This window comes from Charadrius vociferus, unplaced genomic scaffold (assembly GCF_000708025.1).
Source record: "Charadrius vociferus isolate BGI_N301 unplaced genomic scaffold, ASM70802v2 scaffold1078, whole genome shotgun sequence".
Lineage (NCBI taxonomy): Eukaryota > Metazoa > Chordata > Aves > Charadriiformes > Charadriidae > Charadrius > Charadrius vociferus.
In genome coordinates this window covers 2,460-24,189 of record NW_009649600.1, presented here as the reverse complement: position 1 = coordinate 24,189, position 21,730 = coordinate 2,460, and the positions used below count along the sequence as shown (strand labels likewise).

Here is a 21,730-nt window from a genome sequence, read left to right as displayed (position 1 = left end):
TTTCTTTGCTTTTGTTTAAAAAGTAGCTGTTGATCTTACTAGAAAGGGTTTGATGGGACTGTATTATAATTGTGCTCAAGTTCGAGGCTGCTTAGTAGCCGTTTCTTACCCACCTGTCCTCTGAAATCCACAATGTAGATCTCACAGAGCCCCAGCATATAGCTACTGGTAACGACAGGTCTCTTTCAGCAAAGAGAGTTTCTCACCGTTGCCGCCCACTCTCTCCTCCCAGTGACGTCCCAGTAAAAGTCAGCAGTTCAGACCTTCCTCTACCAGCACACCAGGCTCAGACCCTGGCTGCCCTCTTCCTCTGTGCCGATTACAGCTGCTGTCCGGAACCAATAGCCCCTGTCAGAAAACGGCTCACTGAATCAAAGCAGAACCTCCCGGTCTGAACACTGTTGCTTGCACGTGCTGTGCTGCTGCGAGGTGGGATGGTTGCAAGCTGCACCTCCGCACTGGCAGCAGCAGCAGCAGCAGTGCTCTGCTCCACTGCAGCACAGGGAGTACAGTGCTCCGGTGACTGCCCCGCGTCTCAGACTGCACAAGCGGATCTGCGTAAGCTCAGCTCAAGCTGATGCTTAACAGTCTTTGTGGTGTCTTGTGCAATGTAGACACAGCTGTTGTGGCCTTTGGACAGTCGTGTTCGGCAGGAGTCACCCTGCTTTACCTCGCTCACCGCCAACCGTAAAGGGAGCCTGATCAGATGATGGCTTTGTCATGTAACGGCTACCTAGTTGTAAATAGGAGTCTTATGGTGATAGTCAATGAGCAAGGAAGGATTTATGAAAACCCCATGGGACGCAGCTGTATGGAAGGCCAGAAGGACATAGAAGAAAACGAGGAATGTACAAGGTTTAAAGATAAGAGTTAATTTGATGAAAGCCGAGGCTTGCGCACAATCTTAAATTTATCACAGTTTATGTGCACCTGATAACAAGATACGCAAGTGAATTTTACTATCTAATCAAATAAGGCATAAAGGACCAGTTATGCTTTTAAAGCTTCCAAGCAACTGTGATTTATTTTTTCCCTCCCTACTCGCTGCCAGTTCGAGCACTTTTTAAAACTGGGTCAGAGCACTGCCTGGCTCACAGCAGGAAGTCGCCACCCCTGCAGTCACCACCCACAGGTTCACTGTTGAATTTCCAAAGTGAGAAAAATAATTTCATTGATAACTTCAGCTACTGGAAAATTGAAGTAGCACAGTGAAGGAAGTCACGCTTTTTATCTTCCAGATTCACTTTTGCAGCAGATGTTCGTAGTTCGGTTTTTAGGCTCTATGGCTGTTCAGTCCGATGACACAAGCGAGGTGATTTATGAAGCTATGAGACAAGTGTTAGCTGCTCGTGCCATTCACAACATATTCCGTATGACTGAATCCCATCTCATGGTCACCAGCAAGAACTTGAGGTACTGTAAAATCATCAACTTGTCAGCATTCTGTTCTTCTCATACAACTTGTGATTAGTAAAGTAACTTTGGTTCTGTTTTTCCAAAAGATACATCCTTTGAGGGAGCGAGATCCTGAGATTCACTTTACTTAGTGAAAATGTCTCTCTTCTTACTCTCTAGTATCTATAAATCATCCTCCTGACTAACTTGTAAGAACATCCTACCAAAATGTAGAGGATGCAGCGGGGCTATGAGGCCCCACAAAGATACAGAAAAAGATTAAAAATAAAAATAAAAAAAAAAGTGCAACGGAAGATTCTCTTTCCTTACACATAGTGACAGCAAGAGAGCCACAGCTGTCCTGTTGTCAGCGTTGTCACTGTAGAGTATGTTGAAACAAGACATTCACTTTAGCTGGAGTGCATCGGTGTCCATATGCATATTAGTGTATTAGCCTATATGCTCAAGATCCTTACCAAATTAGTGATTCAGAAAGACACTATGACCTATACGTGTCAGGTAGCTGAGAGCCAGGGGCTGGAGTTGAACCTTGTCATTGACCGACTTGAAATCACAGATAAAGCATTTGATTCTGTGCATATGTTTCCTCATCTGTAAAATTGCTATAGTGATTGCCCTACTATTATAAAGCGCCTTGAAATTACTAAGAATCACTAAAATAATTTACTTTCTTCTGTTTTCCATACACATAATTGCAGGTTGATAGATCCTCAAACCCAAGTTACACGAACAAGTGTAAGTAACTTTTGTTTGAATTTGGTTTTCTGCCACAGCATTGAGTACTCAGTCTCATGAACTTGAGCTCTTGACCAAGCTAACCAAATGCTGGTTAAAAAAAAAACAAACAAAACCCCTCTGTATTACACTTTTCCAGTTTGAACTTGCCACCGTGACACAGTTTGCTGCTCATCAGGATAACAGGCGACTGATTGGCTTTGTGGTCCATCTCAGTGAGACTCTGGGAGAAGAATCCATGAGCGCATACGTTTTTGAGAGCAACACAGAAGGGGAAAAGGTTTGCATAACATCTCATAAAATACTTTGTTTAGAAAACGGGTCTTAGGCTTCTTGGCTTAGACATCTGGGAAACGGTGCTATAGAAGCAAGAGCAACTCGATTTCTTGCCAAGAAAACATGCCTTAAAATGCAAGCCTTTGATGGCTTATGTCTACAAAGGACCAACTTTATAGATAATGCAGCAGCATGTACAACAAGGAGGAAAGGTTGTGATTGCTCATGCCACCATTAGGAGAGGAGAGCGCATGTCTAGCACCAGCACTAGCACAAATGAACGTCAGCTATGTTGAGATTTGTACATCTGTAACGCTTTCAAAGACGAGTCAGCCATCCTGTCTGTTAACACAGCTGGCTGCTTGCTGCATCTGATAATAATACACTATTAGAAATAAGGAATGTGCTGTAGAGTTTTTGTCTTAAAAAACAGTAACACTCTAACACGCACTGGAAAAGATGCCCCAGGTTTGGAAATAAAAGTTTGGTGAATAAAACTGAGTTGAGTGACAAAGATTTGCCAGCCTAAGTGAGCTCTGAAGCAGAACCCAAGATTGTTTTATTTTTATGTAGTTAGCATAGTGAATTGCTACTCCACCTCTGCTTTTAGACCTGTATTTAAGACTAAGTTTGCATGGACACATCTATGTTTTAGTCCCAATTAAGAAACAAAAAAACCAAAACAAGTGTGAACCTTACGTATATTTTTTTTTTTTTTAGATTTGCTACGCCATTAGCTTGGGAAAAGAAATCATTGAGGCACAGAAGGTAAGTTTGTTTCATTCCCCATGTCTCTTGTGATATGTCATATTCTGTTTTGGTGGCACCATCCAGGTACCTCTGGTGTGCGTAAGAAAAAAAGAAGAGCTCTTCCCCCTAATAACAAAGCTTTGCTGACGTTATTTAACACAGCCCCTGGGTCGGTCAAGCAAAAATAAACTCAGTTTGACTTTGCAGTAGCTTGATTTGAGATAAAAATTGCCACCCTAAGTCAAATTCAGAACTATACAAATCCAGTTGTTCATGTTTGAAAGGAAGAGGTGAGCAAAGTTTTCAAAAAACCTCAAACTATTTGGGGAGAAGTGTAAATCACACACATTGCTGTTTGCTGTTTACTTCTAAAAACTCATATTCCTTCCTGCCTTAGGGAGGACAAACACAGTGTTTTTCCACTTGAAATGAATGGCAAAGTTACCTAGCCCCTTCTAGATAAATGTTATTGATACAAAGATGTGACACTTAATACATTAATATTCGCTCTCCATTTTTGCTGCTAACAGTTCAGAACAAGTTGGGGGAATAAGCTTTTAGTCACAGGCATGATAAATGATTTATTTAGACAGTTACTTTTCTCTTTGTTTTTCAGTAATTATATTAATGCCAAATAAGAACAGCAAAATAAAGGTTCACAGTGAATGACTTTTTTTTTTCTCTTTTCCTCTTATATAGCCAAGGGATGGTTTTACTGAACCAAAAGGGATTATTTATGTTTCAAACCTTTAGAGGAAAGCTTATAACTTAAAAAAAAAACAGACAAACCTCAAAACCTTATTAAGAAGTAGTGGGAAAACTGCGTGCTCCTCAGTGATTGCTGCAGCCCGCTGAACTCTCTTGTTTTTCTTCAGGACCCAGAAGCATTAGCTCAGCTAATGAAGTCTGTGCCATTAACAAATGATGGAAAGTTCATGCTTCTGAATGATCAGTCAGAAGAGGATGGAGCCACGCATGAAGAAGGGGAGGAATCAGAAGCATAAAAACCCCCCTCTTGTCGTTTCCTGCAGCCTGTGTGGGAGCAGGAAAAGCAGGGAGTCATTTTGCAAGAATCTCTGGTTTTCGGTCATCTGCGTGCACTTGAGGCTGGCTTCTGTCTTCCTGCTAGAGCGAGCCCGGCCTCTTTGCAGTGGGGCTTCCTCCGGATTTACAGTGGAACAGCAGCAGGACTCGGCCTTTGAGGCTTTTGGCATTTGTGAATGTGTAGTGTGTAGGTGTGCCTGGGAAGCTGACAATCTTGGGGAATGTTTCAGCATCAGCCCCTTGCTGCTGGCAGCTGGAGAGCACAGCTGTCAGCCACAAAGGGTTAATGTCATTTCTTCAGATTGACATGGCAAGGAGCCTACACTTCCACTGAAATTAGTGCAAGCTGTAAACTGTCAGTCAGCTCCTTTAACAAATATCAGGCCTGAAGTTTCCTACCATAGTCAATTTTCATAGTCTGCATGATTATGTGCATCTGAATGAAGGTTAAAAATGCACTATTTACTTTATTTTCAGATGAAGTTATTTTTAGTCTAGTTTAAGTGTAACGATTTCTCTTTTGTGCTAGTCTATTTACAAAAGTTTGTTAAACACTAAATTTTTCCTATTAATATAATCTATTTTTATATTGCATCTAGAATAAGCTTACAAAACAAAATCTAAGTGCCTACTCTTACCTTCATGGGGACCGCACTCACACATTCTGTAATTAAATAATGGACATAATGTACCTCCTTGACTTATTATTCTAAATACCACTGACACGCAAACATCAGAAGTAGTCAACAAATGGGGTGTCGGTCGTGTGCAGTTTTTCTATGGTTAGGTTTCTTAAAAGTTAAGTTGGCAGAGATGATAATTGTAGGACAAATAAGTACTTTTATAATAAGAATTCTTTGTGTTTTTAACATTATGGTGACATGCAACAGCTGAGTCTACCAGCAATCTTTGGTTTTAAAAAAACTGAGCAATAAAATGCTAGATTGTAAGTCTACTCTATATTGACTAGTCTCATAGTACCTTCCTAAAATTAGACAATAGATACATTTGGCTAATAAGTTTAGATTTTCTCCCAGTTTGACCTGAAAATATGAGAAAATATACTTTGCAAGAACAAACAAAAGTGAACAAAATAAATGGGAGTTAGTGGGAGGGGGTGTAATCTGTGGCAGAGTTTGTATTAATCAAGATAAGGTAACCAGAACAAATGGCAGAAATTCCTCAAACATAACTCTTCTCACTCACTTACTAAGTAACTAGATTTTCTGTAAGCAGAATCTGTGCTACAGCATCTGAGAAATCCCAGTTTGCAAGTGTTTGACATGGAATAAATTCAATGTAGCTGTTTGTTGAATGTTAAAAAGAACTGTGGAAGAAAACTGTTAGTAACTGACAGAAAAACTTCGTGAATAAAAGTTGAAGCTGTCTTATTAAAAAAAAATGAAGACCTGCTGAACTGATTTTACTGAAGACACTAAGAAGGAGGTTCTCAAAATTGCATTTATTAACACAGTTTTATGTACATAATGTTCTCTACTCACAAACCAAAGAGACTGAGGTAACAAAATACCCTTTTGTACAATGAGTTAGGAAACATGAAGTAAGTGTTACATTTGGTCCTTTGTACCTGAGAAGCTGAAAACAGCTGTTGTTGATGGACATCAGATGAAAACTCCAATTTACTTCTGATTACAGACCACATTAGGACCTGCAGCATCTACCCTTCAGCACCAGCAGTTCACTCCCCAGTGAAGCCAACACCAGCTGGGTGCTGCTGGGGCCATCACTTATCACTGGCCAATGTAAATGCCTTTTGACTTTGGGGCTCAAAGGGGCAGCGCTGCTCCCCTCTAACCACAATGCCGCAAGGAGGAAAGGCAGGGCAGCCCCCGGCTTCCACCGTGACAGGGCACAGCACACATCAGAAGCAGGCTGCAGTACCTCTGGAAGGGCAGCTGCTGCCACTTGGATGTGCAGCAGCCTTGTCACAAGACTGAACGCACGAGGGCAGTGGTGGCAGCTGCCTTCCCAGGGAGAGAGACCTGACCTTCAGCCTGTTGTAAAGGGAAAAAACACCCTAGAGATCTGTTTTGTGTCCTTGCAGCAACCTCATCATCCTCGCTGTCCTTTTTGAGTGAGCACATTTACTTTAGTTTGGGGGATTTTTTTTTTTTGCTTTATCGTCTCATCTCCAGATGACCAGTCAGGGTCCATTTTGTTCCTTTAATCGGAACAGGAGGGCAAAAGCAATGAAAATAGTAGTAGCACCACAGCAAGGATTTTGCTCCCCTTCCAGATCCTTGTAAGGGGAAAAAGGATTGAATGCGACTGACAGAGGGGTGCGTGACATCCAAATCCAGGACCCACCTTGTATTTCAGATGAGAAAAAGCTTTCTGCATATATATGCTGCTACATGACAAAAAGAAGGAACTATAAACTACTATCCTGTATTAGCAATAGCAGCTCTATTATCACTGTACATAATTGTGTTAAGTTTATATTTTTGCCACATATAGCATACATTCAGATCTCCCAGATTAAACAGGGTTCTATAAAAATAGGCTTATGTCTTCCCTATAGAATTTCCATCACTGGAACCACATGGATTTGTTAAACACCATACATTAAGAAAATGCACAGTTCAATTTATGTTCAACTGCAAAGTATTACCTCTGTGAGACAGTGTCTTTTCAAAAAAACAGGAGAAGGGGAAATACAAGTGCAGATTTTATTAGAGTGTGGGTAATGCCTTAACCGTACATAGCTACCTAGTAATGCCATCCTGGGGGAAACAAACACCATTAATACGTGATTCTGCAGTTGCTGTGGAAGAAGGAAATGTAGTGCTTGGCCATTCCAAGCCAAGAACTTACGTGACTTCAGATGAGAGAGGAATACAGATATACGTACGCTGCAATTGCAACAGTATGGAAAATCAGCAGCAGCAGCGAGAATGCTGATCTCAGCAGCGCTACTGAGTGTTCAGTGCGGGCACAATTTGGTCAAAGAAAAAAAAAGTGAACACAAATTACAAAAAAACCCCTCACCTGTATCAAAATAAAAAAGCAAAAATAGAAAGCAAGTAATGCAGCATTCTTTAGGGCAGTCTCTGCAGATACAACAAATTACAAATAAAAAATGTTAATGAGCCCAGCTGATTGAAACAGTCCATGAAGCTTCCAAAGGACTTTCATATCAGTCTGGTCTTTCCAGTTGCAACAAAATATTTGTCCTGGCGTTCTGACTGCTGAAGTGACTGGCAGGAAAGGGCGAATCAGAAGTACGTCAGGAATTGTCTTAACAATTCCTGTGGGTGGAACAATTTGAACCATTAAGAAATTACCTTTTTTGCAATTAGAAGAGATGGAAGAGATGAAAGAAGCTGGCAAGCATGGTCTAAAAATACAGCTAAGAATGCCAAAAAACCCCACCCAAAAGTAATTCTTTTAGTTGGACCGACTAGAGTAGTTTATTCTAGTTAGCAAGACCTAGAAGTGTTTTATGTTCTGGGAGGTTAAAACACGACTATATCTTTTAATGAAAGTGGTGTTTACTGTTCAGCTAAGTCTAGCTACTTACTTAAGTTAGGAATCTGAGTAACTCTTGCACAATCTAGAACCTCTACTTGCAGGCATTGACAGATGTTATATTTATACAGAGTTCTCACAGTGTTCAGCAGCTTCTGAAGCCTGCAGTGCAATTATTGTTAGTAATCAGGCATGTAAGACTGTAGGAACAACACAGACGGTACAACAGACCTACAAAGGCTTGGAAATACAGAATTGAGGCTGAAACTTGCAATTAGGCACAACATATTCATGAAGTGTAAGATCACTTAATAGTTCCAGACACCCGTCACACAGTGTCTGGTCATAAAAGGAAGAGCTGATTGTGGTTCTGCCTTGGCTCTGGGTTTCCTTACTTCTGTAGATGCAAATCAGACCTTCGGTATGAAATGAGAAGTAATTTATTATGTTAACTTTTCCGGTTCTCCCGTTTTCTGATATGGGGGAAAAAACAGCAGGGGAAAACAAATGGCTGACAGGATCCTAAGCTCCCACCGTGCAAATACTATCTACAGTAATAATACGGGTTTGTGGAATAAAACATTAATAAGGATTTTCATTTTGTGTAATAGCTTTAACATATATTCACAACATACACTGTTACACCTACAGTGTAATTGTGACTGCATTAAATACAACAGGACTGCATAAAAACATGTCTGAATTAGTTTTTGGACAACAGATAACACACAATACCTTGATTCAATTTTTTTTTTCCTGTTGAAGAGGTGCACCAGTTCAAATCTTAGAGCAACGCCCTATGAGTCTTTTTTTCTTTTTTTTTTTTTTTTTTAAATGCTATGTTAGGGATGCAAGAATGCATCTAAAATTAGTAAGTTTTTAGCTGTACTTTAAAATAGCTACCTCCAAGGTCAACAATTTATATAATTATTTTCAATCTAAAGAAAGTGCTGTAAATAATGTAAGCTCCTGAAAAATAGAAATTTCTACAGGAAATGGAGACAAATGCAGACCTAGCCTCACTGGATGCTAGTATGCTGCTGTACATTTTCTCTTGGGTTTAACAGAGCAAGTAAATCAAATCTAGAGCTTTTACCCCTACTGATAATGACAAGAACATGGATTATTTGAATAAGTAATCATCACCCATACCAGCCACATCATTTCACAACAGGATCCGCAGGCGTAGAGTTGGAAAGATCTCCACCGCTTGCTTTAACAGATTCTTCTACAAAAACAGAAAACAAAGACATGGATCATGTTTAACATTTTATTCAAGACAATAAAAACAAAGTCTTAGCATATACGCTGATGTCATAACACACTTGATATAGTATACCATGGTCAGCATATGCAACTCGACCTTGCAGCACAAAGGGTTCCAGCCCTATGAAGAAATCCGTGTTTGGGGTGAAAGGCTTCCTCAACCAGCAGAACTTGTGTAAAGATCACATACACACACACACATTTTGCAGAGTCCAAGTCCAAATATTACAGTAGAAAGCAAAGGTATCACCACATTCAAAGCTTTTCACCCTGCTATGCATTTCAAGCTTTTCTCACCACAACACACATTCTTCAGGGAACTGAACATATATCACAACAGTGAATATTTAAGCTAAAATAGAATTAACTGATGCACTACAGAATGCTCTCCTAAAGAAGCTGGGGTAATGTGTCTATTCTTACTCATCACAATGCTTGTAGTTGTTTTTTTTTTGGTTGGTTGGTTGTTTTTTTTGAGTTGAACAGTTATTTAAGCAACGTCACTGAATATGATCAAGCATAAATTCATGCTGAAAGACTTCTTTCTTTGCCAACTGTTTTCCTAGTACAGAAGAAAACTCATCTTTGGCTCAGAGGCTGTGATCTCGCAGGTCACTTGTGTCTTTGTCAGAACTACAATGGAAAATTATTTACCAATTCCATTTTTAATATACTGCTACCTGAGTTTCCAAGCAACTTGTGACTGAACTGCACTTCTATATCTTAATCCTTGGGAGCATTCTCATTTCTTTGAAAAAAGTTTTCCCATACTGAAGAGAATCTTCCAGAATTCATGAGGGAGAATACATCAGCACGAATATGCAGCACAAACTACCCATGTTACCTAGTCAAGTAACCATACCACTAATTAAGATCTTGTCCTTTGAATATAATTCAATGGTAGACCAAAACATACCATAAACATCTGAAAGTCATGTACAGTATCTGCATACATTAAGTTGAAAAACAGCTGGTAAACAACAGGTGAAAAACACCAGTTTATTTCACACCAGTTAAGGCCGTGCAGAACAGGCTGTCATTGTCAAAACTGGTAATTGGGAGGGTAAGTAGGATGCTGATGTTACTGAATTTAGTATTGCTGCAGCTATGCAATTCTCCCTGTCCCACATTTTTTGTGGTTGGTTGGTTTTTTTTGTGGTTGTCCCACCCTCCTCTCCCAGAAGTCCAGCTTGAAATTCACCCATTCCAAAGGCAGTCTCTGTGACCTGTTCATGACTCCTCAGTCATTCCTGACCCCATAAAACTCTTTCTGGAATACTGAATCAACCCACTAGCAAGACAGCAGCTATGGAAAAAAGAAAAAAAAAAGCGCACTTTACCTACTACTAAGGCACACACTCTCATGAGCCAAAATGTTCTACATACTACATATAGAATTCACTCACCTTCTTTTTCTTTCTTTTCCTGATTTTCTTCTGCTGCAGTTTTATCTGCTCTGAAAAAAATTCTTGCACTACTCAGTGAGAAATAAAGGAGTTCAAATTCCTAAGGGAAAAGATACAGAAGTCAGCATATCACAAGAATGAACTTGTAGACTGACATAAATGGGATTTTTCAGAAGCATCTAAGGCAACTAGATTTAGATATCTAAATCACTTAAATGCTTTTGAAAAATCCTCCTCCATTCATAACTTGTTCACATGCATTTTACAAAGCAAGTATCAGCCAAAAACTTTAAAGAGTAATTTAAGCAAAGCAGTGTCAGTGCAATAAATCTGTCACTAATCCACTGAGGTTGAAAATGAGGTTTGTAGCAGCCGTGAGAATTTGGAGCAGCTTGCTGATGCAAAGTCATGCAAGCCAATAATTTGAATGACCACAAGCTTGATCAGTTTCTGAACAAGGTTCAGTGATGTGGGTTTTGTAACAGCAGAGGACCAAACATAGTACACACTCGTGGGAGTCATGAGGACATACAGGGCTTTATCTATTTCAGCAACAGAGGTGCTTTTACAGAATGTAATAATGGACTACTTATAAATAGCAAACTACAGATCTGTCCCACAGCCTCCTCAAATCAAAAGGTGGGGGGCGCAGAAGGAGCATGCATTTACACCACAGATGAAACCTGAACTGCTCTGCTTCAAAATTCAAATGCATCTTTCTTCTATTTGACAGCTGGTACATCACTCAACTTAGCAACGCAGAATTAACACCCCAGGCAACTCTGAGGGTTCAGAATGTTACGTAAAATCTTTGTTATAAGAAATTTAACCAAGAAGTTATTCTGATTTAAGTGTTTAGGTTTTAGTTGCATTAGATTTGAAATTCCATGGGACAAAGACTTCCAATCAACCAGGCCAAGTTCCTGACTCACTCAAGTACTACAAACACTTACAAAATATCCTTCAAATCATACACCTCAACTCTTTATACTCTTTTTGCATTGTTGCTGTAGACAACACTCTATGGTTTTTGTTCTTGACAAGTTCCATCAGCAAACATATACCTGAATTGTGATGGTTAAGTGCAGAACTCAATACAGAACAGACAACTAGACCCATGTTATACCTGTAAACAAACTTCCAGTCGCTTGTGGGTAAGGTTCATAGTTTGTAGTAGTTTTTCATCTTGATTAGTAGACTGCACATTCTGTTGCTTAGCTACTGCTCTTATTTCCTTCACGTACTTCTCTCTGACAGACTGGAACCAGTGCAGAGAATCAAACTCCTGGTACTGATCCAAAAGCTTCAGAATGTAAGCCACACCTATAGTCATTAACAAACCATGTACCAAAGTTAACGTGTAATTTGTAAAATATTTTTGTGCATGTCTTTAATGGATAAGCCTAAGTTGATAATTCCCACCCAATTAAAATTTAAATTGCAATTAATTTACAATTAAATCTAACAGGAAAAAAATCATAATAAAGAACAAGCTTCCATTTTTGAAACCCTCATAACTTATCCAAAGACTGGGATACCTTCTCATCTGCTGAGATCTGCAAGCTTTGAAAGAAATTGGGGAGCACCAACATATGACAAAACTGTCTAGTCCCATACTCAGCTATTTGATGCTTTGCAGATTCTGAACAAAGCAACAGCCCTCAAATCCGTTGTGCTGATGCAAAGACAACTCAAGTTCTGGATTTTTAATTATGGAAAAACACAAAATATAAACAAAAGTTTTCTTGCAAATATCCATTATGTTGGCTTACCCAAAGGCTAGTCGGCATGCCGAAACTTACCCATGGCAAACCCATCATCAGTGAAAGCTGCTCCACTTTTGTTCTTCTTATTCAATTTCTCCTTGCAACTGATGGAATGCTCTACAAAATTGAGGGTCTGAAAGGGTGAAAAGCTGTCTTGGAATCATCAAGAGAGACTTACAAATTTTAAAAGGTATTCACATGCATGCTGTTAACTCCAAATAGAATTCCATGCCCAAAACTATTGTCTCTCCCATCATTAGGCACTTTTGTGTGAAAACTTGTCCTTTTTTTAGAGTTTTGGGGAAGAAAGCAAGTTAAGCTTTGGAAAACGTTTGCATATACATATGTATGCATAAGTAAAAAAAACAAAGGAACATCTTTTATCTTTGCTGGTCTTGTCAGGCTCTATTACTTTGCATTCTCTTGATGACTACTAAAGGTAAATATGTAAACAAGTAAAGGAATCTTAAACTAGCCCAGGCTCCTGGAAGCCTTAAGATATTAGTGTTTTAAAGCTACAGTGTGTTATTTCACTCTATTTAGAATACAGTAAAAAATATTGCAATAGTCTTACATTTACGATGATAACGAACAATAGATCCAGGTAGTAATACCAAGCAATACATATGTGTCTGTATGCAATAACTGCTCTTGAGACATGGAAATGTGTTTCTCGAAAACCTATGACAGTTTCAAATTTAACTGCACTGAAATGCCTTTTTAAAACTAAAATGGATCGCACATTCCTGAAACTATATTTATCAGAAAAAACTTCACAAATGGGAAGGAAAAAGAACAAAAGCATTTGTCTTGAGCCTTTACATTCTCTCACTTCTATCACCATCACATACCTGTCTTCTCAGTCTTAAGTTTATGGCTTATCAACATTCCAAAATTAGTTTCTAAAATGGGATGTTACACGTGCATCTGTTTAGATGACTTGGGCCTTCAAACCCAACTGCTTCCAAATGCCTAGAATGCTGCACTCAAGTGTGCATCACCTCAATTCAGTTGGACTCGTTCTAAACAAAGCTCATTAGCAGAAGCAGGTCCAATTGCAACAGGGAATGCCCCAGTCATACTGCATTAGATCATGACATTAAAGGAGCCTAAAGATACTTCATGTGATGCAGAAAGAGCACACGCATGAGAGAGCTGAAGAACATAGTTTTAAATTCCCTTCATCCTTGCTGTTACAATTCCTCTTTTTTCATCTTGGCTTCTCCAAATTTGATTCAAACGGGAGGAAAAGAAGTTTTTTAAGTTACCTTTTGAGTGCTAGTACACAAATTGATGTAGACAGAGGAAAAAGTGGCTTTGGACAGTTATCAACAAAGCTACGCTCAAAGCTATCCCACTCATAATCAGGGAAGAAAGTAGAACATGATAATCAACAGCCTAGTACAAAATATTTAAACGCAAACCTGATGCGCTACTTTTAAAATAAGTATTGGTACACACAGTGCAAATACTAACCAGTGGGGGAACAATTATATAGAAGTTCCGCAAATGCATATTCTTTGGACTGCGGAATTCAGGAGCAAATACATCCACAAGCATCTTGAAGTATTCTGTTCCTTCTGCAAAGTTACGCGTGAGGTCACCGAGGACAGAGTCCAACTGCCTGCAAAGGATAAGCAATGTTACCTGGCTTCTGATAGAAGTTTCCTTGCTTACTCACCCTTCAGGGTAATAACCCTCGCTCCAACCTTTGGCTACTGGTCAGTATTCAGACCAGAGTGTCCAAGATTAAACCCTACCTCTACAGCCACCTTGAATCATGTTTCTTGATTTAATTTCCTCAAAAAAGGTTTACGAATACTTTCCTGAGGCCCTGAACATTCTAAAAGCAGATGTCAGACACGTGGTGAGGAAGCTTAGCTTTTAAACTACGAGGATTTTATCAAGAAATCAGGGTCTAACAGTGTATTAGTACAAATCATAGAATATCTCAAGTTGGAAGGGGCCCATGAGGATCATCAAGTCCAACCCCCTACTCCTTGCAGGACTACCTAAAACTAAACCTTATGACTAAGAGCATCATCCAGATGGTCCTTGAACTCTGACAGACTTGGTGCTGGGACCATTTCCCTGTGAAGCCTGTTCCAGCAACCAACCACTCTCTCAGTGAGAAACCTTTTCCTAATGTCCAATCTGAGCTTCCCAAAATGCCACTTCACATTCACCATTTTTAAAACAACTGCTTCTATTTTCTCTGTTTTTAAGAAGAGCAAATATTTTGGCATGAATTCTGTTGAACTTTTACCATACACACACACACACGCAAAAATGCAACTAACAGCTGCATTTACAACTTTAAAATTACAATTGCCCCAAACCTCAAAAGGATGATGTTAGGGTACCTTGCTGCTTTTTGTGTTTCTTCCGAGAGTCCTTCTTCTTTCACCAGCTCTTCAAAGTTAACAATATCTTCCAGATCAGGAACAAACCTGAAAACTTACAGTTTGTTAGTATTATGTTCAACTGTCTGTGTTCACTGAAGTATCTACCATATTTTATAATTTAGTTCATTTAGTCTTCTGGGCTTGACCTACTTATATCATACCATCCCCTGCCTCTAGCACTTGCTGCACTTGATAACTAATTTACTATTTTTTAATGACCTAATATAAACACAGACAACCACCCATACACAAAGAAGTATCAAATAAACGTTCTTTCCAAGTTCCTTAAGGCTTGTACTGTTTTTCCTTAATGCATTCTCTCAAAGTGATTAACTTCAGGAATTACTGATTTGATTAAGGACTAATGACTTAGATGTACATTCTATTAACTCTTTTGCAGTGTTTTTCCACAGAATTTGTTCAATTTTTGGTGGTTTATGGCAATGAATTCTGAATTTCAGCACTAGTTTTGATAACTCCACTTCAACGAAGGCATAAAAATGGACCTTTATAATCAAAATTTATGGGGGATGGGTAAGAACCTAGGGAATATCAGCATGAATAGGGAGCAGAGGAACGAGAAGGAGCAAAAAAAACAAAACACAAGGAAGTAATTTATAATTATTTAAATTTGCACACACACTCTTTATAACTCCAGTAAGCTCTGAAATGTATGTTAAAGTTACCATATAGTTTTGGCAAAGAAACCATTCTAAAAGCCAAGTTACAAAAGTTACATTGAACCCTGGTAGCAAAAGTCTATACAGAGAAATAAAATACAAATGCATCATCTAGCAAGGTCTTGTTCAATTTCATGATAGCATAAGGGCCAAGTAGCACAGACTCTTTCCACTGGGCACATTAAACACTTGCAAGTTCAAATCAGTCCTCCCCATCTACAGCATCAATGGCTGAAAATACCATTTAATGTCATGCATCACTCAAAGTTACTTCAGCTGCATGTACAGCCATTTTCTGAAATATATGAACTTAAATGTACTATTTTTTTTTTACTGGGAAATACACTTAATCTGGATAAAAGTCAGTTCCATAACATAAAGAAAAGGAGACCTTAAAAGAAAACAAGCACCAATGCAAGCTGTAGCTGTATTTTAGATTAAGACGTATTTTAGATTAGACAAGAGTATTTATTTCACGTGGGGTACTTTCTATCTGACTGGAGTTAAACCTAGTTTTAGTCTGAGCTAAAAGTTCAGTAACTAGACTATGAAGACCTCTTCCATTTCATATAATTTATAACATTGTCTTAGATGGCATTTCTTACCAATTTGACTTATGAGTTGTCTGAACTGGTCAAGATAGCTCTGGCCATCTGGGGTTATTCCAAGTTTTCTGATGCCACGGTTGAATTTATCTGCTCTTTCAAATGGATACTAGAAAAATATTTTAGAATAATTTGTAAGAATAATTTCCTATCCTTAAAAAAAAGTATTTCGTCATCATTTCAATACAATTCTATTTGCAATGTATTCCTGCCTCACATCTACAGTTTGGTTGGTTTACTTTTTTTTTTTTATAAATTATATATATTAGATCACAAAAGCCATTTGGCTAAGTCACTTCTGCAAGCTGAGAATATAATAGAAGCATTACTGTGAATGAGAAAGTATTCCTAAAAAGAAGCAAGCACTTGACATACAAAGAAGCTGGCAGCCTGTTTTACTAAATACATTGTCTCGCATTTTTGAGAAAACAGTTTTCCAGCATGGAAAAATCAGATCCTAGTCCCCAACTCTTGAGATACTCGAATAAGTGCTACATCTTCATATCATTATGGATTCAATTTGAATAATCTTATTACTCAAAACTGAAAACTGTTGGGCATGATTTGGAACAGAAGTTTAGAACCTCCAATAGACTACGACTCCATTAAATTATTGCCTTCAAGTCACTGAGAATGATTTTAGTCAACCCCATATTTACAGAGCAGCCAAAATGAAACAAGGGCATCCTGAATTTGTAATACTGCAGCATTTGTTATACTGCATTTTGTTAGGACAAAAGGTGTCACTTTGTCTGGAGATACACGTTTAAACAGTATGTTATGGTTTGGTGCACCTTCAGTCACATGAAAGTGGCAGTTCTTTTAGCCAAGTTCCTCTTAATCCTTCAGAAATTACTATACCTTGTGATCATTTTGATCCTTGACTTCCCTGAAGAATCTGATGTCTTTGATAAGCCTGGATTTGATATGTTCATCATACATGAACTGGCTAAAAATATAAAACTTTTTCCTCAAAAACTGGTAAGTGAAGTTTACCTAGAAGAAAAAAAAATAGTCAAATCAAGAAAGCTAGCAAAGTAACAACTGTATCTAGCAACCCATTTTCAATAGATTCCCGAGTAACTTTATATGGAACCTTCTATTCAGTTTACTTCAATTTGTTATTCTCAACCTACCATTTTAATTTCACTGATTTAAAAGAATAAATAAAACTCTACTCCTGGAAGTCCTACTCTTCCAGTAACGGCAGAGGGACCAAGGGACAAGTTAGCTATTTCAGTTCAATGACTTGCCCTATGCAGCCATTAGTTTATGTCCGGAATATCCTGTAACTGTCCTTTTGAAGTAATACAATAATTTCAAGTTGAAAAGGGCACACAAGCTTAACTTCCCCAGTCACATTGTGGGATCCACATAACCCTCCTGACACACCTTTTCACTTCCTCAAAGTTTGCTAAAACACCCTCCCACAGGACAGAAACACACTTCCACCCTACATATCTCAATTACTTCTCATGTCTGTATAAACAGCTTTACCCACAATCAGAAGTGAATAAACCTACATCACCAGTAAATAATATAACAGCATTTTTTGAGTAACCGAAATCCCCACTCTCAGAATAATAGCGCAAGGGAAGTTATTTCCAGTAACGCCAGAAGTCATGAAAACCTTTTCTAATACTTTCCACTTTTAAAGTAGCAACTTGAGAGTGGGTTCAATATTTCAGCAAGTTTTGGGTTTTTTTTATAAGGCCAGATAGGGAAAAAGAAAGCAGCAGAGGTAGAAAGTTGAGCGGCAGACCGGAAAGCACCAATTTGAAAATAGTTCCATGTAGTAGATCCATAATGTTAAGTAACATAAATTGTTGCAGTAAGTAAGCAACTGCAAGCACCCTTATTTACCTTGCAAAGAAGTAAGTGCCTTCCACTGGTTAAAATGACCATCTACACTACAGACATCATTAAGAGTTTTGCAGTAAGAAATCAGTCTTCCAATAAATTATCAGAGATTTGTAACTTTTATTTCCCAAACTGAAAAGCTGATGTTTAAGCTTAACAATTACACGATGAAATTAAAAAGTTAACATTGCATTTTTTCCAAGATTTGCTCCAGTAGACAGATACTTTTGCTGCAGTTAAGTGTCAATAAGCGGAATCTTACAGCATGCTAATTTATGCAGGCAGCTTAGAAATTAAATTATTCTACTGTGCTAGTTTGATAAGTATTATTTCTTTAAGACACAGATGTTCTGGTGGGACTCTTAATTTCAGTATTTCATATGGTTTTAGATCTCTTCGTTAACTTTTTTGTAAGAACTGGAAGTGGCATAACTCCCGAGAGTTCTTCTGATATGGATCCGTGTTGTGTCCAAGAACTAATTTGTTTTATTAATACACAGAGAACGTTATTATTACATTATTAAAACTGCAAAACCAAATAAACCATTAGGAGACACAAGAGTTTGGAGGCTTTTGTGCACTATTAAAAAAACAACCAACAACAGTGCAAAAAATACTCACTGTTGTGTTCATGATTCCTGTTCCATGAGTTCGAATCGAATTAGCAATGTGACGGATATTGATAGTGTTCAAGTGTTTGTTATTACTTGTTCTTTCAATGAAGATCTGGGAAGCAAGGGACGGGGAGAGGGGAGAAAAAAGTTATTTATCCAAAACGGACTCAATGATAAATTATCAGTCCAGGTAGTCCATATCCCGTTTCTGAGAGCAGCTAATATCTGGTGGTTAGGGTTTGAAAGAATCAAGAAAATAGAGTACGCATACAGTGAACTTTATGTAGTAGGTTCTTATACTTTCTGCAAAGCAGAGATTAAACAATTCCAAGGTGGATGTTGCACCCAAACTCTTGTATTTATTGAGACTATATCCTACATTAATGGGTCTAAACTCTTTCAGCCCCACTATATAACATGGCAACAAATTCCACCACTGAATTAAATGCTATGAGAAAGAGCACTTCCTTCTCTTTAAGGAAGCTGCTCATTTTTTGTAGTGGGCCCCTCATTCCCACATTGTGAGAAACCACAAAGTGTTGTTCCCTGTACATGTTCTCCATGCCATTCACTGCTTCATCTCTCTAATAACCCATTTTCAGATACCCTTTTTCAAGTGGAAAAATCACATACTTAGTATGTCCTTATATAGCAGCCAACTATCTTTGCTGCCTTCTCCCAGCTTCAGTGGAATATTTGACATGGAATGATCCTACTGGCAACGTCACACTCAAAACAGGTCTCAGAGGACGTTCTCTAAGCATATCTACAGCATCCCCAAAGATGTTTTTCTAGAGCAGCAATAGCTATTTTACAGCTTGTTATTATGCATGTTCATCTTGGGTTTTTCTTACACTTCTACTACTCTGCACTTCTCAATCCCTTCAAATCAGAGTCAAATCCAGGAAAAACTACGGGATATACCTTACCTGATTATTCAGGTTGTAGAGGTAGCGGGATACAAAAACATGAATATTTCTCATGATTTCCAAAACATCCAAGCCCTGAAACAATATTATCTATTGAGAACTATTAAGATAAAAATTCTCAAGAACTACCAACATGCCTAACCACTAAGGTATGCGAATATTATCTCTGTAGTTACTTGAAAGCATTTTAGAAAGCAATGTTTTCACTTTACAAAATGAAGAATCGCTTAACAATTTTTGTTTATTGTCTGTAAGATAATTCTTAGAGGAGAAAAAAGCTCAGCTCACGTTTTAACATTTACACTTCCCCTGAAAGGAATCCCCCAGTCTATTCCACAAGCCCTCCCCCTGCACAAAAAAAAAAAAAAAAAAAAAAATTTGGCTGTTCTCAGACTCCAGAAAATGGAATCTTGCCTTAGAAATTTCTATAGATATGTAGATTTCTACCGAGACATAAGCAACTAGCTACTTTTTGATATCTTTTGTCCAACCTGTCTAGAAGACTGAAGTTTTTTATTTACAATATAAATTTTACAATCGTTTTGCTTGAAGGAGTCCCTCTAGCATCCATGTGCATAGAAAGGATGCTATTTAATCTGTACACTCTATTTCCAGTTGTGCCAAGGATTTTACCAGGATTTTGCTGGAGCTGGGGGAAAATGTAGTGTGGGGTGTCGTTGGTTCGAAGTAAAGCTCATACCAGAATGAATGTTATGAAACCTATGTTGTGAAATGATTTAATTCTTTATAATAATGTGATGGCCAAATATTGCCAACGTAAAGCCAAAGGCAGAAATAGAAACAAATCCACAGTATTTTTGTACCAAGAAGCAGCTACAGTTCTTAGTTCTATGCCCTCTTTTAACTTAGGAAGACACAGCCATCATGAACATTAGAAAACAGAGGCTGTATTTTAGTGCTTTCACCAATGTGCTAACCCAAATGAGGGAATGAAGCTAACTGCCAAAATATCCAAGATACCAAAACTACTGAAGGAAAGTCTTCAGAAATACACAAGTTGTATTTCTTTTTCACCAACCCTACAACAAGTGAATGCCTTCACCATTAACTTGATGAAACTAAAACTTTAATCTAAATGTAACCGTGTTTAGCACTTTCCAGGATGCTCTGAATCTATTATCTTAGCTATTAAGCTAAGCACGGATGTCCCAAAGTCCTCGATGTCCAGTCTGTGAAAGTTTCTCTTGATGATCACTAAGCAGAACCTCCTGAGAAGCAAGTAATAAACCAGGGAAAAGACCCATCATTCAAAGATCATTCCAGACTTACATTCCAGATATATTGCTTGCCAAATTGCTAATACTGAATTTTCAAGAAAACGCTCTCTGATTTTGTATTCCCCAACTTCATTTTATTAAATCTTATGTTAAAAAATGAATGATACCCCACAAGTCCAATATGAAATTAACCGATCTCAGTGTTATTTCCAAAGGTAGACAAAGATCCTGTCTGAGAACTCAATGAGAAATCAAAGGCCAAACAGTTCTCTACTCAGATACTTTCATTTCAACAACTCGGCCCTTGGAATAGCTAGCTAGTGTGACAGTGAGCAAGTGATACTCATATCCTGCGGGCACTGTACCTGTTCCAGAGTCTGGCTGGGAAGATGTGCTTCAGTCATACTTAAACCATAGCGCTGAGTTGCTAGGTTTCTCATTTCACTGTAGGTGGCCCAGTCATGAAGAGCGACAGTTGTTAAGTTGTAGAAGGTCTTGTCCAAATAGTGAGTTACATAAGCTGTAAACATATACAAGGATGAACTAAAATAATACTACCTATTTAGTTAGGCAAGTGTGGAAAAAAGTGAAGATATACTAAGCCAAAGTGTAACAGAGACAAAAGCAATGGAATCAAGAAAACGCGTAACTCCTCACCTCTTATGTCAATGAATCGATTGAAAAAACGTATTGGGTTCAGAAAGAAGAAGTGAGCCAAATCCTTCATACCAACTCTGAAGGGGTTTCTGTCATCCAGCTTTAGGTGTGTATGAACTGATAAGCGCAGGTCCTTTTCTATCTCTTTACATAATTTGTCCAGCAAGTGCTATTCAAGGAAGTTTAAAAAAGTCATGTTCAGTGTCTGGTTACAATGCTCTGTTAGCAGAACCCCCATTCTCTCTCCAGAGATACATAAAAGACTCGTGAAACCAGAGAAGACAGGTTTGCTTCGGCAGGGCCACACAAGTCTAAGAGAATCAATACTTGTGAACCACAAGGATATCTCATTCCTGTGTTCTTGTTCTAGTACACAATAGCAAGAAAAAGCTACACAGTTTAGAAAAGGTAAAGGTTTAGCCACCTAATGCCATTCTGTACATGATTAAAACTTCCATGTAGGAGTTTAACCCAATTTCAGTATTCTCACTTCTTATCTTTAAGAGGGACCGGGCTTAGGGTTATCTATCTAGATAGTAGCAAGACCTAACTCAGTGAGGAAGAGTCTTGCAATAAGTAACTCAGCCTGATTTT

At 38.3% G+C, this 21,730-nt stretch overlaps 2 protein-coding genes across 2 annotated transcripts in view; one reads left to right on the top strand and one right to left on the bottom strand.

Annotated features, from left to right (window-relative positions):
• Positions 1–709: 709 nt before the first annotated feature.
• LOC104291258 (DCC-interacting protein 13-beta-like) lies at positions 710–4,181 on the top strand. The gene is made up of 6 exons (XM_009890468.1): positions 710–848; positions 1,239–1,413; positions 2,115–2,151; positions 2,291–2,431; positions 3,148–3,195; positions 4,053–4,181. The coding sequence occupies exons 1-6, from the start codon at positions 710–712 to the stop codon at positions 4,179–4,181; spliced, it is 669 nt and encodes a 222-aa protein (XP_009888770.1).
• A 4,689-nt stretch (positions 4,182–8,870) lies between these two features.
• Positions 8,871–21,730, bottom strand: part of LOC104291257 (WASH complex subunit 7-like) — a gene marked incomplete at its 5' end in the record, with an annotated part of 15,298 nt that continues 2,438 nt past the window's right edge. The window contains 13 exons of the mRNA XM_009890467.1: positions 8,871–8,938; positions 10,383–10,482; positions 11,509–11,705; positions 12,185–12,281; positions 13,625–13,772; positions 14,512–14,605; positions 14,933–15,059; positions 15,780–15,947; positions 16,700–16,834; positions 18,320–18,424; positions 19,242–19,316; positions 20,845–20,999; positions 21,137–21,305. Coding sequence (XP_009888769.1) covers positions 8,871–8,938; positions 10,383–10,482; positions 11,509–11,705; positions 12,185–12,281; positions 13,625–13,772; positions 14,512–14,605; positions 14,933–15,059; positions 15,780–15,947; positions 16,700–16,834; positions 18,320–18,424; positions 19,242–19,316; positions 20,845–20,999; positions 21,137–21,305 — 1,638 coding nt within the window. The remainder of the gene's footprint in view (positions 8,939–10,382; positions 10,483–11,508; positions 11,706–12,184; positions 12,282–13,624; positions 13,773–14,511; positions 14,606–14,932; positions 15,060–15,779; positions 15,948–16,699; positions 16,835–18,319; positions 18,425–19,241; positions 19,317–20,844; positions 21,000–21,136; positions 21,306–21,730) is intronic.